At 53.9% G+C, this 22,168-nt stretch overlaps 1 protein-coding gene across 1 annotated transcript in view; it reads right to left on the minus strand.

Annotated features, from left to right (window-relative positions):
- Window positions 1-22,168, minus strand: part of PLXNB1 (plexin B1) — a 416,790-nt gene that overhangs the window by 105,959 nt on the left and 288,663 nt on the right. Inside the window, exons 16-19 of the mRNA XM_078661870.1 lie at window positions 21,404-21,555; window positions 20,346-20,451; window positions 17,791-17,927; window positions 6,981-7,157 (exon numbers count right to left, since the gene is read on the minus strand). Of these exons, the coding sequence (XP_078517996.1) occupies window positions 6,981-7,157; window positions 17,791-17,927; window positions 20,346-20,451; window positions 21,404-21,555 (572 nt within the window). The remainder of the gene's footprint in view (window positions 1-6,980; window positions 7,158-17,790; window positions 17,928-20,345; window positions 20,452-21,403; window positions 21,556-22,168) is intronic.

Below are 22,168 nucleotides of genomic sequence, written 5' to 3' on the forward strand. Positions count from 1 at the left end.
CTCCCACTCTTGGGCGCCATCTTTGGGTTCTTTTTTCCGTGTTTCTCCTCGTTTCCGAAGTAATGGCAATGTTCTATTTAGTTGGTATTTTACCGCTTTGTACTTTTTTTAAAACCTTTCTTTTGTTAACCACCTCTTCTCTCTCCAGCCTCATCTTTCTGGCGGAGGTGGGTGGGTTCGCTAGTGAATCCAGAAAGATCTTCAAGCTGCAAAACTACACCGACAGGTAAGAAAACTATTCGTTTTGCAGCGTGAATCTTTCTGGATTCACTATGCTGTGCATAGATTTTGTAGCGGTTTCTCATTTCTGTGGCGGTTGGGTGGAAGATGAGCGTTGGGTATTGAATATGTGCTGTAGCACCTTCTGTCCAACTTGAGCTTCCTTGTTCATCTGTATGTCCACACAGTAGTGCTTCGTGAACGTGTGCACCGAAGCCCATGTTGCCGCCAGGCATATGTCTTGTATGGGTGTGTTAGCCAGGAAGGCTATTGTAGCGCCCTTTTTCCTAGTGGAGTGGGCACGTGTCCCCTCTGCTAGCTCTTGTCCTGCACGCTTGTGGCAGAGTTGGATTGTCTGTGCGATCCATCGTGCAATTGTCTTTTTGGTTACTGCTTTTCCCATGTAACTGTTGGCAAATGACACAAAGAACTGTTTTGTTTTCCTGTGTCCCTTCGTCCTTTCGATGTAGTGCATGACTGCCCTTCTGGCGTCCAGGGTGTGCAGAGCTCGCTCAGCGGCAGTTGTTGGTTTTTGGAAAAAACTCGGTATCTGTATAGACTGGTTCATGTGGAATTTAGATACCACCTTCGGCATGAAGTTTGGGTCAGTCCTCATCACAACCCTGTCATTGTGTATTTGTATGTAGGGTTCTTGTAGCGTCAGAGCCTGAAGCTCGCTTACTCTGCGTAGGGACGTTATTGCAACCAGAAAAGCTGTTTTCATAGTCAGCATCTTTAAGGACGCCCTGTGGAGCGGTTCAAAGGGCTCTTTCATGAGTTCCGTTAGGACTATGTTCAAGTTCCATGCAGGTGGCGGCACCCGCTTGGGCGGTGCGATCCTTTTCACCCCTTCTAGGAATCTCTTCACCACCTGTGATGTGAAGAAACTCCTGCACGTTTCACCCCTTGTGTAGGCGACTATTGCTGCTAAGTGAACCCTCAAGGAGGATGAGCTAAGGTTCTTCTCAAGCAAGTGCGTCAGGTACTTTAGCACTGTGGAGTCCCTCTTCATTTTATTGTGAAGTCTTTCTTGTCTACACCATATTGTGAACCTCTTCCATTTCGCAACATAGCACTTCCGAGTGCTAGGCCTTCTTGCCTCCCGCAGGACCTTCAGTGTACTTTCTGGCAATCTTAAATGTGCGAACTCTATGTCCTCAGAAGCCACGCTACTAGGCTCATGCTCTCTGGCTCTGGGTGCAGCACCTCTCCGTTCTGCATGGAGAGTAAGTCTTTCCTCCTGCTGAATCTGTGGGGTGCACACTGTGTCATCTCCATGATCTGCGAGTACCATGTCTGCCTCGCCCACTGTGGTGCGACCAGTATCAGTGTCATGTTGCTCGCTCTGCACTTGCTCAGTACTCTGTGCATCAGTGGTATCGGGGGAAAGGCGTAGGCAAATGTCCCTGACCAATCTATCCATAGGGCATTCCCCAGTGACCCCTCCTCGGGCTGCCTGGATGCGAAGTTTCGGCATTTTGCATTCTGGCGTGTGCAAACAGGTCCACCGATGGAGTTCCCCATCTGTCGAATAGGTGCCTTGTCTCCTGAGCATTGAGCTCCCACTCGTGGGATGCTGAAGTCTGCCTGCTGAGCCAATCTGCCTGTATGTTGTCCTTCCCTGGCAGGTGTATGGCCAGCAGGTCTATCTTGAGAGGGATTGCCCACCTCCGTATCTCCTGTGCTAGCGTTGAAAGCGGGGCTGACTGGGTGCCCCCCTGCTTGTTGATGTAGAACATCGCAGTGGTATTGTCTGTTTGTATCAACACCTTGTGATTGTACAGTCTTGTCTGGAAGGCTTTCAGTGCAAGGAAGATTGTCTTCAATTCTAAGTAATTGATGTGTTTTGTGGCATCCGTCGGTGTCCACAGTCCTCTCACCTTGAGCTCCTCCATGTGAGCGCCCCATCCCTTCAGGGATGCGTCTGTGGTGATGGTCACTGTTGGCGTTGGGGGCGTTAGAGGCTTTCCCCTTGCTATGTTCTCCATGGTCCACCATGTCATCTCCTTCTGCACTGCGTGCGTTACAACCACTAGATCCTCCCAACTGCCTGTAGCTTGTGACCATTGCTCCTGTAGCCATTCTTGAATGGGTCTCATGTGGAGTCGTACATTCGGTACCAGGTGGATGCATGATGCCATCATCCCCATGATCTTGCTCGCAGTCCTCACTGTCCGAGCTTGTCCCTTCCGGTAGAGGCGAGTTTCCTTCACCAGCGCCCTCGCCCTCTTCTCGCTGGGGAACACCCTGCCCTGTAAGGTGTTGATCTGTGCTCCCAGGAAGATCTTCACTTGTTCCGGCTCCATTGATGATTTCTTCCAATGGATGGAGAACCCCAGGTTTATGAGCGTGCTGGTCACTGTATGTGCGTGCAGCTTGCATTTCTGGTATGAGTTTGCTTTCACCAGCCAGTCGTCCAGGTAAGGGTATACGTGTATCCCTTGCCTTCTGAGGTGCGCTGCGACTGCTGCGAGGCACTTTGTGAAAACTCTTGGTGCCGATTTCAGACCGAAGGCCAGTGTCGTGAACTGGTAGTGGCTTTCTCCGACGGTGAACCTGAGCATGTGTTTGTGCTTTCTGTTCATTGGGATGTGCAGGTATGCGTCTTTGAGGTCTATAGTGACCATGAAGTCCCCGATCTGCAATTGTGGGAGCACCTCTTGCAGGGAGGTCATTTTGAATTTTTGCGTTCTTATGAATTTGTTCATGAACCGTAAATCGAGAATGGGTCTCATTGTCTCGTCTACTTTTGGTACCAGGAAGTACGTTGAGTATACTCCTGTGTTTCTTTCCTTGAAGGGTACCCGTTCTATGGCCTGCTTCTGCAGGAGTTCTTTTGCTTCTTCCTGAAGGCACTGTAGCTGCTTGCCTGCTAGTGGCTTTCTTTTTGGTTTTTTGCTTGTTGGCCTCCCCTCCAACTCTATGCAGTATCCGAATTGGATAATGTTGAGGATCCATTTGTCTGATGTGATTTCTCTCCACTCCTGGAGGTGGTATCTTAATCTTCCTCCCACTGGTGTCCTGTGGTCGTAGGTGTCTAGTTTGTCTTGACCCATCTGTACGTGCTGCCCCCTGGGTTCTTTTTTGCGGGCGGGCACACGGAGTTTTTTGAAGTCACTTGGAGGTGGGCTGCTGTCCCCCTCTTCTATTTTGTCCCCGTCCATTTCTCCCTCGAAAGGACTGGCCTCTTTGTTGGTACTGCCAGGGCTGCTTCTGATGACCCTGCTGACTCTGCGAGTCTGCCTGGTGCGTTTGCTGGAAAGCCTGGTGTGATGTACCTGGCTGGTTACCGCCTCTCCCGCCGGGCCTCCGTGACGGGGTGCCCCTCTTGTTCCCTCTGAACTGCAGTGCCCCCATGGATCTTGCTGTTTCGTTATCTTTCTTCAGTTGGCTGAGTTGTTCATCAACTGTTGGTCCGAAAAGCGTGCTGCCGTTGAACGGTGTGTTCAGGATGCTGTGTTGCACCTCCGGTTTGAAACCGGATATCCTGAGCCAGGCGTGCCTCCTTTCCGTGACGCCCATCATCATGAGCCTGCTGGCGGTGTCTGCCCCATCCAGGGCCGTCTTAAGGCAAGAATTTGCCGCATTCTTCCCCTCTTCAATCAGCTTTTCGGCTTTCTGCCTCGCATCCTGGGGCAAGTCCTTCACCAACTGCCCCAGTCCCTCCATGATTTGGTACATGTGCCTGTTTATCAGGGCGTTGGAATTAGCCATGCGCCAGTGGGTCGCGGCATTCCGTTCGATCCTTCTGCCCACCAGATCCATCCTTTTGCTCTCCTTATCCGGTGGTGGGCCCGAGGTAGTGGGTACGTTAGCCCTCCTCCTTGCTGTGGCCGTGATAATGGAGTCTGCGGAGACCATGCCCTGAATGTAGGCCGGGTCCTTTGTGGCATGCTTGTACTTCTTCTCAGTTCTGGGAGTTACTGCCTTGCATGTTGCGGGCTCCCTGAAAGCTTCCTTCCCCTGAGCCAAGACGCTCTCGAGCATTGGAAGGAACTGGCTCCTCGTTTGTGTTGGGAGTAATGTTTCTAGAAGGAAGTCTGCTTTCTGCTTCTCTTCGTCGAGCTTGAGCTTGAAAGCTGCTGCGGCAGATTGTATCACCGAGTTGTAGGCCCCGATGTCATCCGGCGGCGAGGGCCTCGAGGGGTAGGTGTCGACCACCTCCTCCGGGCTGTCGGTGTCGACATCGATGTAATCTACCTCCTGAAGGTCAGAGGGTGCCGACTCTGTGTCTGTCCTGCCCTCATCTTCCTCCCCATAGCTGTAACTTTCGTAGGGATTCTCGTACTCCTCCTGGTCGTCGATCACCTCGACGTCCTGGTCTTGCTCGGTGACTTCGGCGACCTCTTCTTCCTCCTCGACCGCCTCCATCACTGGTGGCTTGGTCTTGTGAGGGATCGTGAAGGCTTTCATCTTTGCGTCGAAATCTTTCTTCCGCTGCATGATGTTCTCCATTTCTGCCTCGAGGCGCCTTCTTTTCTTTTCCATCTCGGCCGCGTGTTCCGCGTCGGATGGGTCGGCCGCTCTCTTCGACGGATGGCTCGTCGCCGTGCCTCTCGGAGTCGAAGTTTTCGACGTCGAACCGGATTTCGGGTCTCTGGTCGTCGTCGCCAGTTTCGGGTCTTTCTCCCTCGTCGATCGATCCTTTTCGGGGACGATTTTCGACGTTTTCTGCTGATCAGCAGCTCTCGGCGCCGGGGACTCCTTCTCGGAGGATCCGCTGGGCCTGGGAGTAGTCGCGGACGCCGCCTTTTTTGGCGTCGGCGCTTTCGGGGTCTTGCCCTCGATTTTTCTAGACTCAGAGTCTCTCGGGTTCTTGGGGGCCGAAGAGTCTCCTACCTTGTCAGAAGTCTTCGTGTAATCGGTCTCTACGACCGTGTAGCTGTCGTCTTCGGCGGCAGCGTTGTCTTCTTCCTCGGAGGACATCCCCAGCTCGTAGAGTGACGGAGTCGGGGCCTTCCCCTGCAGGGCGGCGTGTGCTACCCTCTGCCTCTCTCTCACACAAAGGGTCTTCGGGGTGAAGGCGGAACAGGCGTTGCAGTCTCCGCTTTCGTGGTCCACCGGTAGGCAAAGGTTGCATACCGGGTGCTGGTCCTTCTGCGCGTACTTGTGGTGGCAGTTACGGCAGAACTTGAACGGCGTGTTGTCCATCCTCGAGCGTCCAGGGCCTCTCTGGTCGCGTGTTCGTCGACGGTCGTCGGAGACCTCGATGGAAAACGCCTTATCCTTGCTTGTTTCTCGTCGGTGAAGTCCCCTGGAGTCTTCAGATGACCTCTCCTCGTCTTTTCTGTATTTTCTTTCTTCTTTCTCCAAAAATGTCTGGAGCCCAAACGGGAACGATCCAGACCCGACCGCGGAAAAAAAGAATCTGAAGATGGCGCCCAAGAGTGGGAGCTTCCACAGGAAGCATGCCGACGTCACCGGAAATACACCCATGGGGGGTGTGACGCCGACGCCCACCTGGGCTAAGAAAAAAGAAAAAAAAAACAAAGAAAAGACTACGAATCCGGACCCAACCACAAGACCGCGGAATAATGCACAGCATAGTGAATCCAGAAAGATTCACGCTGCAAAACCTGAGTACAGATCCTCCCTTGCCCCAAAGTCCAACTCAACCGAAGAAAAAGGCTCCGGTCCGCCTGCCTTGGATGTTCGCAGATCTCCTCAGGTTTACCTTCAACATACTCTGGGATTCCAGCTTTCTCCTGCCCGGTTTGTCTCCTGTGGGGGTGTGGCCAAGGGGAAGAAGGTATCTTCTTCCATCATCATTCGGTGGGTGCGTTTGGCGGTCTACCAATCCTATACGTCTGTGGGTCTGCCTCCGTGTTCTGTGTCCGCTTCCAGGGCTGAGGAGGTGGGGTTGCTATCCAGCAGATTTGTAGGGGGCTACCTGGCTGTCCCATCGTACGTTTGTCCGGCATGGTCGCCTTGATGTTTTCCATGCATCTGTGGACAATTTTGCTCTTGGCATCTTGAACGCGGCTGTGTCTTAATCATTTGTTCGATTAAATGTTTTATACTTTTGCATGGATCCCTGGTGTCCTGCATTGTTTTCATGTTTTTCTGCTTGTGAGGTCCTCACATTGTAAGGACTGGGACGAGGAGGACATATGAGGGGGTAATGTTTTGTTACTTACAGGTAATCTTCATTACCCCAATTAAGGTTCTCCTCATCCCAGTTCTGTTCCCTCCCTCCCTCCCGCTGTGTTTGCTTCTGGACATGTTGATAACAGGCATGGCGGTGGGTGGGAGGGGCTTATATAATGGAAATAAAGAAAACACTAGCGTTTTGAATAAGCTTGTCGTGCCTCACATTGTAAGGACTGGGATGAGGAGGACATATGAGGGGGAAATGTGTACCTATCGGTGTGAGGGGACAGTGAGACCACCACCCGTGGTGTGCCTCTGTTGGGAATGCCTACACATCTCTCTGAGGGGGCAGTGAGACCGCCCGGTGGTATGTATCTGCGCTGAATGTTTACTTATCTGGATGAGGGGGCAGTGAGACCGCCCGGTGGTGTGTATCTGTTGTGAATGTCTACTTATCGGTGTGAGGGGGCTGAGGGACCGCCAGGCGGTGTGCATCTGTTGTGTATGTCTACTTATCGGTGTGAGGGGGCAGTGATTCACCTGGTGGGGTACATCACGTTGTGAATGTCTACGTATCTGTGCGACCTCCTCAGCCCCCCTGGTGGTGTGCCTCTGTCGGGAATGCCTACACATCTCTCTGACGTGACAGTGAGACCCCCTCCCCCCTGTACCTGAGGAAGCTCTTTGCAGGTGCGGCAGATGTGATGTTGGGGTCTGGGGTGTATCTGAAGGATAGAACTTCTGATCTGCGTTCCTGGTCGCCATATTTGATGGTCACCGGGCGCTCTGCTGACGCGTTACTGGGACCCGTGCGACACTCCAGCTGGTCCTCTTGCACCTCCGAGAAGCTTAGAGAGATGGAAAAAGTGTTATTTCTCAGACGCACATATATCCTAGAACAATGAAAAGTATTTAGATGTCTTTAAAGTCACTGTGCAGCCTCAGTGACACATTACAGGATGCACTTTTGAAAGATGCACTCGTTTACAGCAAATAAATCATTCATTCCATGTATTCCCTCTTCCACACTCTATCAATGGAAATGGATCAGGTGACATTAAGAACAGGCTTACACTTATCTTTTGTGTATTACTTTTCATCCAATCAGGTTTGAGCCCCCTTCCCAGTACACAAAAAGGCATTAGGATAATGAAACGATTGTAAATGTTACAGAATTTTACAGAACTGAATGAGGGGGTCATTTATTCTTGTAAAAGTTATCTTTCCACATCTAAGGTCCTACAGCTTCATCAGGCTGTGGTGCGCAAACTTCACCTCAATAAATCCGAAAGAATTGTGAACAGGTGTACACTGTACATACAGAGAGAGGGCGGGCTTTGAGTCAGCCCTCTTCAGCCACTGGGTTTCATGTGTTATTCGTGGTTGGCTTCGAGGGCTGTCCGTCAGGGCCATGGGAGGGAGGGCGGGCTTTGAGTCAACCCTCTTCAGCTACTGGGTTTCATATGTTATTCATGGTTCGCTCCGAGGGCTGTCCGTCAGGGCCATGGGAGGGCGGGCTTTGACTCAGCCCTCTTCAGCCACTGGGTTTCATGTGTTATTCGTGGTTGGCTCCGAGGGCTATCCGTCAGGGCCGTGGGAGGGCGGGCTTTGAGTCAACCCTCTTCAGCCACTGGGTTTCATGTGTTATTCGTGGTTGGCTCCGAGGGCTGTCCGTCAGGGCCGTGGGAGGGCGGGCTTTGAGTCAACCCTCTTCAGCTACTGGGTTTCATATGTTATTCATGGTTCGCTCCGAGGGCTGTCCGTCAGGGCCATGGGAGGGAGGGCTTTGACTCAGCCCTCTTCAGCCACTGGGTTTCATGTGTTATTCGTGGTTGGCTCCGAGGGCTGTCCGTCAGGGCCGTGGGAGGGCGGGCTTTGAGTCAACCTACTTCAACCACTGGGTTTCATGTGTTATTCGTGGGTGGCTTCGAGGGCTGTCTGTCAGGGCCCTGGGAGGGCGGGCTTTTAATCATCCCTCTTCAGCCAGGTTTCATATGTTATTCGTGGTTGGCTTCGAGGGCTGTTCGTCAGGACCATGAGAGGACGGGCTTTGAGTCAACCCACTTCAGCCACTGGGTTTCATGTGCTATTCGTGGTTGGCTTCGAGGGCTGTCTGTCAGGGCCCTGGGAGGGCGGGCTTTTAATCAACCCTCTTCAGCCAGGTTTCATATGTTATTCGTGGTTGGCTTCGAGGGCTGTTCGTCAGGACCATGAGATGACGGGCTTTGAGTCAACCCTCTTCAACCACTGGGTTTCATGTGCTATTCGTGGGTGGCTTCGAGGGCTGTCTGTCAGGGCCATGGGAGGGCGGGCTTTGAACCAACCTACTTCAACCACTGGGTTTCATGTGTTATTCGTGGGTGGCTTCGAGGGCTGTCTGTCAGGGCCCTGGGAGGGCGGGCTTTTAATCATCCCTCTTCAGCCAGGTTTCATATGTTATTCGTGGTTGGCTTCGAGGGCTGTTCGTCAGGACCATGAGAGGACGGGCTTTGAGTCAACCCACTTCAGCCACTGGGTTTCATGTGCTATTCGTGGTTGGCTTCGAGGGCTGTCTGTCAGGGCCCTGGGAGGGCGGGCTTTTAATCAACCCTCTTCAGCCAGGTTTCATATGTTATTCGTGGTTGGCTTCGAGGGCTGTTCGTCAGGACCATGAGAGGACGGGCTTTGAGTCAACCCTCTTCAACCACTGGGTTTCATGTGCTATTCGTGGGTGGCTTCGAGGGCTGTCTGTCAGGGCCATGGGAGGGCGGGCTTTGAACCAACCCCTTCAGCCACTGGGTTTCATGTGTTATTTGTGGTTCGCTCCGAGGGCTGTCCGTCAGTGCCGTGGGAGGGCAGGCTTTGAGTCAACCCTCTTCAGCCACTGGGTTTCATGTGCTATTCGTGGTTGGCTTCGAGGGCTGTCCGTCAGGGCCATGGGAGGGCGGGCTTTGAGTCAACCCACTTCAGCCACTGGGTTTCATGTGTTATTCGTGGTTGGCTTCGAGGGCTGTCCGTCAGGGACATGGGAGGGATGGTGGGCTTTGAGTCAACCCTCTTCAACCACTGGGTTTCATGGGTTATTCGTGGTTGGCTTCGAGGGCTGTCCGTCAGGGCCATGGGAGGGCGGGCTTTGAGTCAACCCACTTCAGCCACTGGGTTTCATGTGCTATTCGTGGTTGGCTTCGAGGGCTGTCCGTCAGGGACATGGGAGGGATGGTGGGCTTTGAGTCAACCCTCTTCAACCACTGGGTTTCATGGGTTATTCGTGGTTGGCTTCGAGGGCTGTCCGTCAGGGCCATGGCATTTTTAAGATGGCTACATGAGAGCTCCCTTAGATTTGGCTGCATGTGACACATGGCGTGCTGCCTGAACCCGAGACACATGTTTATTCTTCGATGTATTTACTATGCTTCCAGGGTGACCCTTTAAATGCTGATTTATGGCTGCGCTGTAGCTGTTCGGATGCCTGAGGCTGTAATAAAATACAGGTTCAGGGCCAGTCACTAACCCTCCCGGGCCCTCCGTCACCATGTCTTAAGGGCCTCGTCCCAACATGTTGGGTTTGCAGCTTTTGTCGTGCCAGCCTTTCTCGAAGATGCAACACAAATACCGGGCTCTAATCAAAAGCAGCGACTGTGCAATGCTTTGGTGTTCAGGACTTTTCCGTTCACCACTTTGAACAAGAATATCATATTCTCCTGCAGTTTCAGGACGCGCTCCTGTGAGGGAAGCACTTCACTCTCCTGTGAGGGAACAGCCTCGCTCTCCTGTGAGGGAACAGCCTCGCTCTCCTGTGAGGGAGCAGCTTCACTATCCTGTGAAGGAAGCGCTTCGCTCTCCAGTGAGGGAACAGCTTCGCTCTCCTGTGAGGGAAGCGCTTCGCTCTCCTGTGAGGGAGCAGCTTCGCTCTCCTGTGAGGGAAGCGCTTCGCTCTCCTGTGAGGGAAGCGCTTCGCTCTCCTGTGAGGGAGCAGCTCCGCTCTCCTGTGAGGGAGCGGCTTCGCTCTCCTGTGAGGGAGCGGCTTCGCTCTCCTGTGAGGGAGCGGCTTCGCTCTCCTGTGAGGGAAGCGCTTCACTCTCCTGTGAGGGAGCAGCTTCGCTCTCCTGTGAGGGAGCAGCCTCGCTCTCCTGTGAGGGAAGCGCTTTGCTCTCCTGTGAGGGAGCAGCTTCGCTCTCCCGTGAGGGAGCAGCTTCGCTCTCCTGTGAGGGAGCGGCTTCGCTCTCCTGTGAGGGAAGCGCTTCGCTCTCCTGTGAGGGAGCGGCTTCGCTCTCCTGTGAGGGAAGCGCTTCGCTCTCCTGTGAGGGAGCAGCTTCGCTCTCCTGTGAGGGAGCGGCTTCGCTCTCCTGTGAGGGAGCGGCTTCGCTCTCCTGTGAGGGAAGCGCTTCGCTCTCCTGTGAGGGAGCAGCTTCGCTCTCCTGTGAGGGAGCGGCTTCGCTCTCCTGTGAGGGAGCGGCTTCGCTCTCCTGTGAGGGAGCGGCTTCGCTCTCCTGTGAGGGAAGCGCTTTGCTCTCCTGTGAGGGAAGCGCTTCGCTCTCCTGTGAGGGAGCGGCTTCGCTCTCCTGTGAGGGAAGCGCTTCGCTCTCCTGTGAGGGAGCAGCTTTGCTCTCCTGTGAGGGAGCAGCTTCGCTCTCCTGTGAGGGAGCGGCTTCGCTCTCCTGTGAGGGAAGCGCTTCGCTCTCCTGTGAGGGAGCAGCTTCGCTCTCCTGTGAGGGAAGCGCTTCGCTCTCCTGTGAGGGAGCAGCTACGGTCTCCTGTGAGGGAGCAGCTTCGGTCTCCTGTGAGGGAAGCGCTTCGGTCTCCTGTGAGGGAGCAGCTACGGTCTCCTGTGAGGGAGCGGCTTTGGTCTCCTGTGAGGGAAGCGCTTCGGTCTCCAGTGAGGGAACCGCTCTGGTCTCCTGTGAGGGAAGCGCTTCGCTCTCCTGTGAGGGAAGCGCTTCGGTCTCCTGTGAGGGAGCAGCTACGGTCTCCTGTGAGGGAGCAGCTTTGGTCTCCTGTGAGGGAAGCGCTTCGGTCTCCAGTGAGGGAACCGCTCTGGTCTCCTGTGAGGGAAGCAGCTTCGCTCTCCTGTGAGGGAGCGGCTTCGCTCTCCTGTGAGGGAGCAGCTTCGCTCTCCTGTGAGGGAGCGGCTTCGCTCTCCTGTGAGGGAAGCGCTTCGCTCTCCTGTGAGGGAGCGCCTTCGCTCTCCTCTGAGGGAACAGCTTCGCTCTCCTGTGAGGGAGCAGCTTCGCTCTCCTGTGAGGGAACAGCTTCGCTCTCCTGTGAGGGAGCAGCTTCGCTCTCCTGTGAGGGAGCAGCCTCGCTCTCCTGTGAGGGAGCGACTTCGCTCTCCTGTGAGGAAAGCGCTTTGGTCTCCTGTGAGGGAGCAGCTTCGGTCTCCTGTGAGAGAACAGCTTCGCTCTCCTGTGAGGAAGCAGCTTTGCTCGCCTGTGAGGGAACAGCCTCGCTCTCCTGTGAGGGAGCGGCTTCGCTCTCCTGTGAGGAAAGCGCTTTGGTCTCCTGTGAGGGAGCAGCCTCACTCTCCTGTGAGGGAGCAGCTTCGCTCTCCTGTGAGGGAAGCGCTTCGCTCTCCTGTGAGGGAAGCACTTCCCTCTCCTGTGAGAGAACAGCCTCGCTCTCCTGTGAGGGAAGCACTTCCCTCTCCTGTGAGAGAACAGCCTCGCTTTCCTGTGAGGGAGCAGATTCGCTCTTCTGTGAGGGAGCAGCTTCGCTCTCCTGTGAGGAAAGCGCTTTGGTCTCCTGTGAGGGAGTGGCTTCGCTCTCCTGTGAGGAAAGCGCTTTGGTCTCCTGTGAGGGAGCGGCTTCGGTCTCCTGTGAGGGAGCAGCCTCGCTCTCCTGTGAGGGAACAGCTTCGCTCTCCTGTGAGGAAAGCGCTTTGGTCTCCTGTGAGGGAGCGGCTTGGCTCTCCTGTGAGGAAAGCGCTTTGGTCTCCTGTGAGGGAGCGGCTTCGGTCTCCTGTGAGGAAAGCGCTTTGCTCTCCTGTGAGGAGGAGGGATTATTTGTATAAAGCGCTTCACTCTCCTGTGAGGGAGCAGCCTCGCTCTCCTGTGAGGGAACAGCTTCGCTCTCCTGTGAGGAAAGCGCTTCGGTCTCCTGTGAGGGAGCGGCTTCGCTCTCCTATGAGGGAAGCACTTCGCTCTCCTGTGAGGGAGCAGCTTCGCTCTCCTGTGAGGGAGCAGCTTCGCTCTCCTGTGAGGGAGCAGCTTCGCTCTCCTGTGAGGGAGCAGCTTCTCTCTCCTGTGAGGGAAGCGCTTCGCTCTCCTGTGAAGGAAGCGCTTCGCTCTCCTGTGAGGGAGCAGCTACGGTCTCCTGTGAGGGAGCAGCTACGGTCTCCTGTGAGGGAGCAGCTACGGTCTCCTGTGAGGGAGCAGCTTCAGTCTCCTGTAAGGGAGCAGCTTCGCTGTCCTGTGAGGGAGCGGCTTCGCTCTCCTGTGAAGGAAGTGCTTCGCTCTCCTGTGAGGGAGCAGCTACGGTCTCCTGTGAGGGAACAGCTTCGCTCTCCTGTGAGGAAAGCGCTTCGGTCTCCTGTGAGGGAGCGGCTACGGTCTCCTGTGAGGGAGCAGCTTCGGTCTCCTGTGAGGGAAGCGCTTCGGTCTCCTGTGAGGGAAGTGTTTCGGTCTCCTGTGAGGGAAGCGTTTCGGTCTCCTATGAGGGAAGCGTTTCGGTCTCCGGTGAGGGAAGCGTTTCGGTCTCCTGTGAGGGAGCAGCTTCGGTCTCCAGTGAGGGAAGCGCTCCGGTCTCCAGTGAGGGAAGCGCTTCGCTCTCCAGTGAGGGAAGCGCTTCGCTCTCCTGTGAGGGAACAGCCTCGCTCTCCTGTGAGGGAGCAGCTTCGCTCTTCTGTGAGGGAAGCGCTTTGTTCTCCTGTGAGGGAAGCGCTTCGCTCTCCTGTGAGGGAACAGCCTCGCTCTCCTGTGAGGGAGCAGCTTCGCTCTCCAGTGAGGGAAGCGCTTCGCTCTCCTCTGAGGGAAGCGCTTCGCTCTCCAGTGAGGGAAGCGCTTCGCTCTCCTGTGAGGGAACAGCCTCGCTCTCCTGTGAGGGAGCAGCTTCGCTCTCCAGTGAGGGAAGCGCTTCGCTCTCCTCTGAGGGAAGCGCTTCGCTCTCCTCGGAGGGAACAGCCTCGCTCTCCTGTGAGGGAAGCGCTTTGTTCTCCTGTGAGGGAGCAGCCTCGCTCTTCTGTGAGGGAGCGGCTTCGCTCTCCTGTGAGGAAAGCGCTTTGGTCTCCTGTGAGGGAGCAGCTTCGCTCTTCTGTGAGGGAAGCGCTTTGTTCTCCTGGGAGGGAAGCGCTTTGTTCTCCTGTGAGGGAAGTGCTTCACTCTCCTGTGAGGGAGCAGCCTCGCTCTTCTGTGAGGGAGCGGCTTCGCTCTCCTGTGAGGGAAGCGCTTCTCTCTCCTGTGAGGAGGAGGGATTATTTGTATAAAGCGCCTTCAGTTCTGCTACAATTGTTTCCTGGCGCTGCTTGCTGTGTCAGATATGGTTACTCATCACTCATCACTGCAGACTTGTCTTCTGTCCACTGCATCTCTGCACCGGGGTGGGGGAGGCTTTAATTTTAATTCGCGTTTTTAATACGAGTCCAGGTTCACAGGAACCAGCAGTGGGATGAATGGAAAAACCCTCTGTTGGAAAGAAGAGCCCCCCCCGCCTCGCCTCCGGGGGCGTCGGATGCAGCCCGGGGAGCGCTCGGTATGTGGCGGGGGAGGGGTGGGGGTCAGTTTAAAAATAGAGATTTCATATTTCAAGCACAGGATGAAGTCAGAAGCTCTGGAAATAGACTGAACCCGAGGGACATCCGGGGGCTGAGGCCCGGGCAGCTGAGGGGGGGCCAGCGTGGGAAGCTGGCAGGACCCCCCCTCTGCGCCCATCGGCAGACAGAGCAGCCCCCCCAGACACAAAGGGCCCGCTGTGCTCGGCTCGGCACCCCCAGCCGGAGGGGAGGGCCCCTGGTTACTGTCCACAGGGCACAATGGGGCAGATGGCGCCCGCCTCAAGGCGCTGCAGCCGGCAGGCCAGGGCTTCAAGTGGACTCAAAGGCCGGATCTGCCCTGGGTGCATTCACCCCCGGATATTAATGGCCCCAGCGCCAGAGGGCGCAGGGAGCCGCGAGTCCTTCTTTAATCAATATCTATCCTTTTACCGTCCACAGTATTGACATCTGTGACAATAAAATATGATGATATGTCCTCGCGGCTGCAGGGGGCGCCCTGGTCCTCGGCTCCTTGACCTTGGAACTCCCACCTCAGATGTATCATGTAACCATCTCCCCACCCCCTCTATAGAACCCCAGAACTCTCAGCTGTAACCCCCCTCCACCTCCACACAACCCCAGAACTCACCTGTAACCCCCCACCTCCACACAATCCCAGAACCCTCATCTGTAACCCCCTCCACCTCCACACAACCCTAGAACTCTCAGCTGTAACCCCCTCCACCTCCACACAACCCCAGAACTCACCTGTAACCCCCTCCACCTCCACACAACCCCAGATCTCTCAGCTGCAACCCCCCTCCACCTCCACACAACCCCAGAACTCTCATCTGTAACCCCCTCCACCTCCACACAACCCCAGAACTCTCAGCTGTAACCCCCCCACCTCCACACAACCCCAGAACTCTCAGCAGTAACCCCCTCCACCTCCACACAACCCCAGAACTCTCAGCTGCAACCCCCCTCCACCTCCACACAACCCCAGAACTCTCATCTGTAACCCCCTCCACCTCCACACAACCCCAGAACTCTCAGCTGTAACCCCCTCCACCTCCACACGACCCCAGAACTCTCAGCTGTAACCCCCTCCACCTCCACACAACCCCAGAACTCGCAGCTGTAACCCCCTCCACCTCCACACAACCCGAGAACTCTCAGCTGTAACCCCCCACCTCCACACAACCCCAGAACTCACCTGTAACCCCCACCTCCACACAACCCCAGAACTCACAGCTGTAAACCCCCCACCTCCACACTACCCCAGAACTCTCAGCTGTAACCCCCTCCCCTCCACACAACCCGAGAACTCTCAGCTGTAACCCCCCCCACCTCCACACAACCCCAGAACTCATCTGTAACCCTCCCCCACCTCCACACAACCCCAGAACTCTCAGCTGCAACCCCCCTCCACCTCCACACAACCCTAGAACTCTCAGCTGTAACCCCCTCCACCTCCACACAACCCCAGAACTCGCAGCTGTAACCCCCACCTCCACACAACCCGAGAACTCTCAGCTGTAACCCCTCTCCACCTCCACACAACCCCAGAACTCTCAGCTGTAACCCCCCTCCACCTCCACACAACCCCAGAACTCTCAGCTGTAACCCCCTCCACCTCCACACAACCCCAGAACTCACCGGTAACCCCCTCCACCTCCACACAACCCCAGAACTCTCAGCTGCAACCCCCCTCCACCTCCACACAACCCCAGAACTCTCATCTGTAACCCCCTCCACCTCCACACAACCCCAGAACTCTCAGCTGTAACCCCCCCACCTCCACACAACCCCAGAACTCTCAGCAGTAACCCCCTCCACCTCCACACAACCCCAGAACTCTCAGCTGCAACCCCCCTCCACCTCCACACAACCCCAGAACTCTCATCTGTAACCCCCTCCACCTCCACACAACCCCAGAACTCTCAGCTGTAACCCCCTCCACCTCCACACGACCCCAGAACTCTCAGCTGTAACCCCCTCCACCTCCACACAACCCCAGAACTCGCAGCTGTAACCCCCTCCACCTCCACACAACCCGAGAACTCTCAGCTGTAACCCCCCACCTCCACACAACCCCAGAACTCACCTGTAACCCCCACCTCCACACAATCCCAGAACTCACAGCTGTAAACCCCCCACCTCCACACTACCCCAGAACTCTCAGCTGTAACCCCCTCCCCTCCACACAACCCGAGAACTCTCAGCTGTAACCCCCCCCACCTCCACACAACCCCAGAACTCACCTGTAACCCTCCCCCACCTCCACACAACCCCAGAACTCTCAGCTGCAACCCCCCTCCACCTCCACACAACCCTAGAACTCTCAGCTGTAACCCCCTCCACCTCCACACAACCCCAGAACTCTCAGCTGTAACCCCCTCCACCTCCACACAACCCCAGAACTCTCAGCTGTAACCCCCCTCCACCTCCACACGACCCCAGAACTCTCCGCTGTAACCCCCTCCACCTCCACACAACCCCAGAACTCGCAGCTGTAACCCCCACCTCCACACAACCCGAGAACTCTCAGCTGTAACCCCTCTCCACCTCCACACAACCCCAGAACTCACAGCTGTAACCCCCCACCTCTACACAACCCCAGAACTCACCTGTAACCCCCACCTCCACACAACCCCAGAACTCGCAGCTGTAACCCCCACCTCCACACAACCCGAGAACTCTCAGCTGTAACCCCCCTCCACCTCCACACAACCCCAGAACTCACAGCTGTATCCCCCCACCTCCACACAACCCCAGAACTCACCTGTAACCCCCACCTCCACACAACCCCAGAACTCTCAGCTGTAACCCCCCTCCACCTCCACACAACCCCAGAACTCCCATCTGTAACTCCCTCCACCTCCACACAACCCCAGAACTCTCAGCTGTAACCCCCCTCCCCCTCCACACAACCCCAGAACTCACAGCTGTAACCCCCCACCTCCACACAACCCCAGAACTCACCTGTAACCCCCCCACCTCCACACAACCCCAGAACCCTCAGCTGTAACCCCCTCCACCTCCACACAATCCCAGAACCCTCATATGTAACCCCCACCTCCACACAACCCCAGAACTCTCAGCTGTAACCCCCCTCCACACAACCCCAGAACTCTCATCTGTAACCCCCTCCACCTCCGCACAACCCCAGAACCCTCAGCTGTAACCCCCTCCACCTCCACACAACCCCAGAACTCTCAGCTGTAACCCCCCTCCACCTCCACAGAACCCCAGAACTCTCAGCAGTAACCCCCCTCCACCTCCACACAACCCCAGAACTCTCAGCTGTAACCCCCCTCCACCTCCACACAACCCCAGAACTCCCATCTGTAACCCCCTCCACCTCCACACAACCCCAGAACTCTCAGCTGTAACCCCCCTCCACCTCCACAGAACCCCAGAACTCTCAGCAGTAACCCCCCTCCACCTCCACACAACCCCAGAACTCTCAGCTGTAACACCCCCCCCACCTCCACACAACCCCAGAACCCTCAGCTGTAACCCCCACCTCCACACAACCCCAGAACTCTGAGCTGTGACCAATTACCTCCACCCTAAAGCATCCCTAGAACTCCCACCTCTAACTACCTCGTTCTACCTCAACACAACCTAAGAACTCTGAGCAGTAAGCATCTACCTCGATCCCAACAAAAACTCACACTGGAAGACCATCGCCAGCACCCGTTCTGCTGCATGGCAGAGCTGCTGGTCAGTCAGAACAACACACCACTGTCAGTTCAGTAAGGGACACAGCCTCACCCATCAGCAAACGCTCTTCAAGTGAAGTCAAACCTTACATCTGGCAGGGAATGTCTCCGACCAGCACGCTGATCTCACTGGGGCGCCCCGTCAGCAGCTTGGAACCAGCCAGGGTCAGGCAGGTACCCCCAGACTTGGGACCTCGAAGAGGGAATATGGACTTCAGCTGTGGGTCCTGGAAGGAAGCAAGGCAAGGGTGAGACAAGCATTGAGGGACTGATGGATGAGATGAAAGAGGGGCGCGTGGGAAATTAAAGGGGGGGGGGGGTAAAAGGGATAAAAGGATTGAGGTGACAATGACAGAGGGTGGGAATGGGGTTGTGGATCGAACGGGATAAGGTAGGGAAGGCCAGGGTGGAGAAAGGATGAGATAGGAAAGGGACAAAGTGTGTCAATTTAGAAAGATTTAGGTAGGGGTGGAATGGTACACGGGAACAGTTGTAAGAATGGAAGAAAGAAAAAACGAATTTTATATCAGTAACAAAAGCTGAACCTGGTGACGATGAAAAATATTAGTGTTGTGGCGAGCAAAAGAAATAGGGGACTATTCATTTTAGGGAGCAGGAGAACAAACAAACGCTGGTATTATCTGTACACCAGCCCTCCTCTATCTCCTAGGGAGTGGTTTTTCAAGAGTCCCACCACAAAACCAAGGCGGCAGCAAAAAACAGACATACAGGAAGGACAGTCCTGTTGAAAACCTTCACAAAACACTTGAGTCAAGTCAACTTAAGGAAATAATATCACAGACAATAATCTTCCCGCTTCTCAGGCCACTTGTCAAAAATCTGATGTTCCAAGGATCTCAGGTATGTCTGTTTTGAATCGCCTGAAGCATCAGCAGCTCGTGCAGGCAGCATGAGAAAGATGAAGGGCTGCCAGCCCCAGGCAAGCACAATATCACCTTCGACCACATCCTCGTCCCTCCTCTGTACATTTATTAAACACCACCCTCGGCAGGTCATTATTGTATTGTATTGTAATTGCATTTGTATAGCGCTTACTAACCCTGACGAGGCGTCGAAGCGCTTTTTCGGCAAGTAGTACGCTACTCCGGGACCCACAGAGGATTAGTGTTGAATTAGTATAGCAAAACATGCAAGTACATTTTAAGTGGTGGCTAGGTTAGTTAGTTATTTGGATTTGGAAGGATAGCAGAAGGACAGAGGAGGAAAAAGGTTTGAATTTATATAGCGCTGTTACCCCTGATGGGGTGTTAAAGCACCTTTTTTGGCGAGTAGCAGGCTACTCCGGAAATCCATAAAGGATTAGTAGTGAATTAGTATGGTGAAATATAAAAGTAAGTTTAGTGGTGGATATTAGTTATTTGGAGTGAGAGTGAGAAGGATAGCTGAGGGATAGAAGGGAAAGAAAGGTTTGCATTCATATAGCGCTGGTTACCCCTGATGGGGTGTTGAAGCGCTTTTCTGGAGGCTAGCACGCTACTCCAGAACCCATAAAGGATTAGTGTTTAAAATGAGTATAGTGAAATATGAAGTAATTTGAGTGGTGGATATGTTAGTCAGTTATTTGGATTGAGAAGGGTTGGTGGAGGGGTAAAAAAGGAAAAAAGGTTTGCATTTATATAGCACTTGTAACCCTGATGAGGTGTTGAAACGCTTTGTTGGTGAGTAGCACGCTACTCTGGAACCCATAAAGGATTAGTGGTGAGTTAGTACAGTGGAATATCACCCTTAATGACTCTTCACTCGGCGCTAACACAAGGACTCGTGTCATGCCGGACACCTTTGGGCAGCCCTGCTTATAAGCTAAAACATTTGCGGGTTTGGAACTTGGATTTTATCATTTTCCATCACAGATACGTGTCAACGTCCCAATGTGTTACGATGTTGCTGACGGTCACTATCGCAGACAACATGGTGAAACTGGGCCGCCATTTTTATGGGGTGTCCCTTTCACCTGTGGTACGAGAGGGCTTGGGTGAGCACCGTGAACAAGCAGAGAGTAAGGTGTGAGCATGCAGAGAACCTTTAAGGAAGCACAACATGTGAAGTGACGCAACAAGGGTCACACTGACGGCGGTAATGTGCTTTGGCACAATCTCCTGTTGGAAGCAAGAGATGGTGAGTACATGATAAGTTTCCGAAGGCCTTTTGGCCTTTAGAAAAGTTTTTGTTGATTCCGAACTTGGAGTGCTGGAAAGTACATCCGAACCCAATGGTGGAAAAAAACAATCTGAGGATGGAGAGGATGCCCATGCACACTGTAGTCCGAAGGAGGAGCCACCTATCTCGTGATACTTCGAAGACTCTTCCAGGACAACAATGTGCAATGTGCAATCATCCGGACCCAACACTAGGCGGCGATCTATGCACAGTTGTGAATTCAGCAGCCCACATGCTTCGAACACCTTTTTACAAATCAGATAGAAGGTGCTGTCTCCCTCTCTGCCCAGAGCCTCAAGGCGTGCACTGGTTAGTGAGAAGCGAGCAGCCCCTCCGTTCCCAGGAACAGACTCACAGTGGCTCTAGGATCCAAGGTGGCATCCTTGAGCGAGGGTCACTCAGGGCAGAAAGGTCCCTCAGGGATCTCAGGACAGAAAGAATGGGCAGAAGGTTTAGACCCATTTTACCTGATATGTGAAAATCTGGGCAGAAACACCGTGACCGCCTCCAGGAACCTCCACAGCGACATGTCCTGATCGCTCGGGCGAGCTTTGACCGGTGGTGCACACGATGCTGCAGACGACAAATTGAAGAAAGGTGTCACTACCTGCAAGGCTTAGGAATGTCCCCGTGAGGACTAAACCAAGGGATAAAGCATATCAGGAACATTGCCATCCCATCTCCAAACTAAGAGCTGGGTGAACTTTAACCTGACACAGGCTCGTCCGTAGTGATGGTAGGAGCTGAGGTACATACACATTAATGACGTGGCAAACGAAACACCGCGTACTGAAATAATGAACTTTTACATGGAACGCTGTTGCGACAGCGGTATGTTATAGTGTCCTAATAAACAGCACTGCTATGCGTGGTGACATCAGTGGGTGGTGTAGCTAGCACAGTGACACACCTTTGAAAGAACCCATTTACTCTTTGTGTTCACAAGTACATATGATGAAGTATGTCCTGCTCAGCAAACTCTGAACTTCTGGCCCCAGTTGTACCCTTGTCAAGCCTCCTCCCACCTCCTTCCCAACAAAAATCTTAAGCTATTTTTGGGCCATTAGATGCACATTGGACCTTTGTTCTGTCTTCCTTCAAAGCCAACCCCCCCAGGAGCAGTGGCCCCCAATACCCCAGCACTGACTGAGCCGGCTAGCCTTCGAGATAGTTCCATTGGTTTAAGTCTGAACAATCTACAGGTTATATGCTTGAATTCTGCAGGGTTAACTTTGATTGATATCCTTACAAGTTTGATCAAGTAAGCATCATTTTGTTGGACAATCAATGTGACCAGTACAAGGAAACCACTCTTTTGGCAGCATAGGTGTTCACTACTAATATTAAATAATTATTACGATGATTATTACAGTGCAATACATGGTGTCCAAATAACAGTGCCTGAAATGCTAGTACAACAAGTTGAAAACAGGACATTTTCCAGGAAACTTTACATTCCACTGAAGGGGAGAGCAGTGTTGTCCGCCCTGAGACGAAGCAGCATCGCGCCCCCTCCAAACATTACCTGCTCGAGATCTCGTACTGAAGCGGGTCCACGGTGCATGGTATTCCAGCCACGGTCACAGTGTTCACTATGTCCTCATGCTTCTGGCCGAGGTTGGAGCCAGTGATGGTGATTCTTGTTCCCCCCTCGATTGGTCCAGAAAGTGGGTCAATCTGCAAGACAAAGGCACCTCGAGTAAGCTACCGCGTCCTTGTGCAGAAACAAGAAACCAATCCAGGGCATGGGCTGGACCTGGGACCCAATGAGAAGCTCCAAAGCCCGCTACGAGGGGAGATACGAGAGACATTTAAGTACCCAAAGTTTATCGATGATCTACACAGCGGTGGAAGAAGAGAGAGGGGTATGGTGCAAACATTTAAAAAGCTCATTTTGTCATTTAGGTAGTGTCCTGCTGGCACTAAGGTGGCGTTGGACCACTTCAGTCTATCCGAAGGACTGTAGGCTAGAATCGACACGTAAGTCGAGAAGGTGCTGGAGTGTCATGTGCCCTACAGGTGAAGTGCTGGATATTATGTGTGCAGGCCACAGAAGTGCTCTGAATGTGTCAATGTGAACATATGCCATCAATGTGTGTTAGAGCTACAGAATCTTCTTGATTTGTTTAGATTGTAAAGGCATCACGCAATGTTCTCTTATACATATACGTTAATGAACCATTAAATAATTAATTGACTATAGGGAGAAGATACAGGTTCATGTTCACAAGTTCAACATGTATGCCTTAAACTTGGTTCTAAGAGAGCAGATGGGCCATGAACTGTGTAG

Source organism: Lissotriton helveticus, chromosome 9 (assembly GCF_964261635.1).
Source record: "Lissotriton helveticus chromosome 9, aLisHel1.1, whole genome shotgun sequence".
Classification (NCBI taxonomy): domain Eukaryota; kingdom Metazoa; phylum Chordata; class Amphibia; order Caudata; family Salamandridae; genus Lissotriton; species Lissotriton helveticus.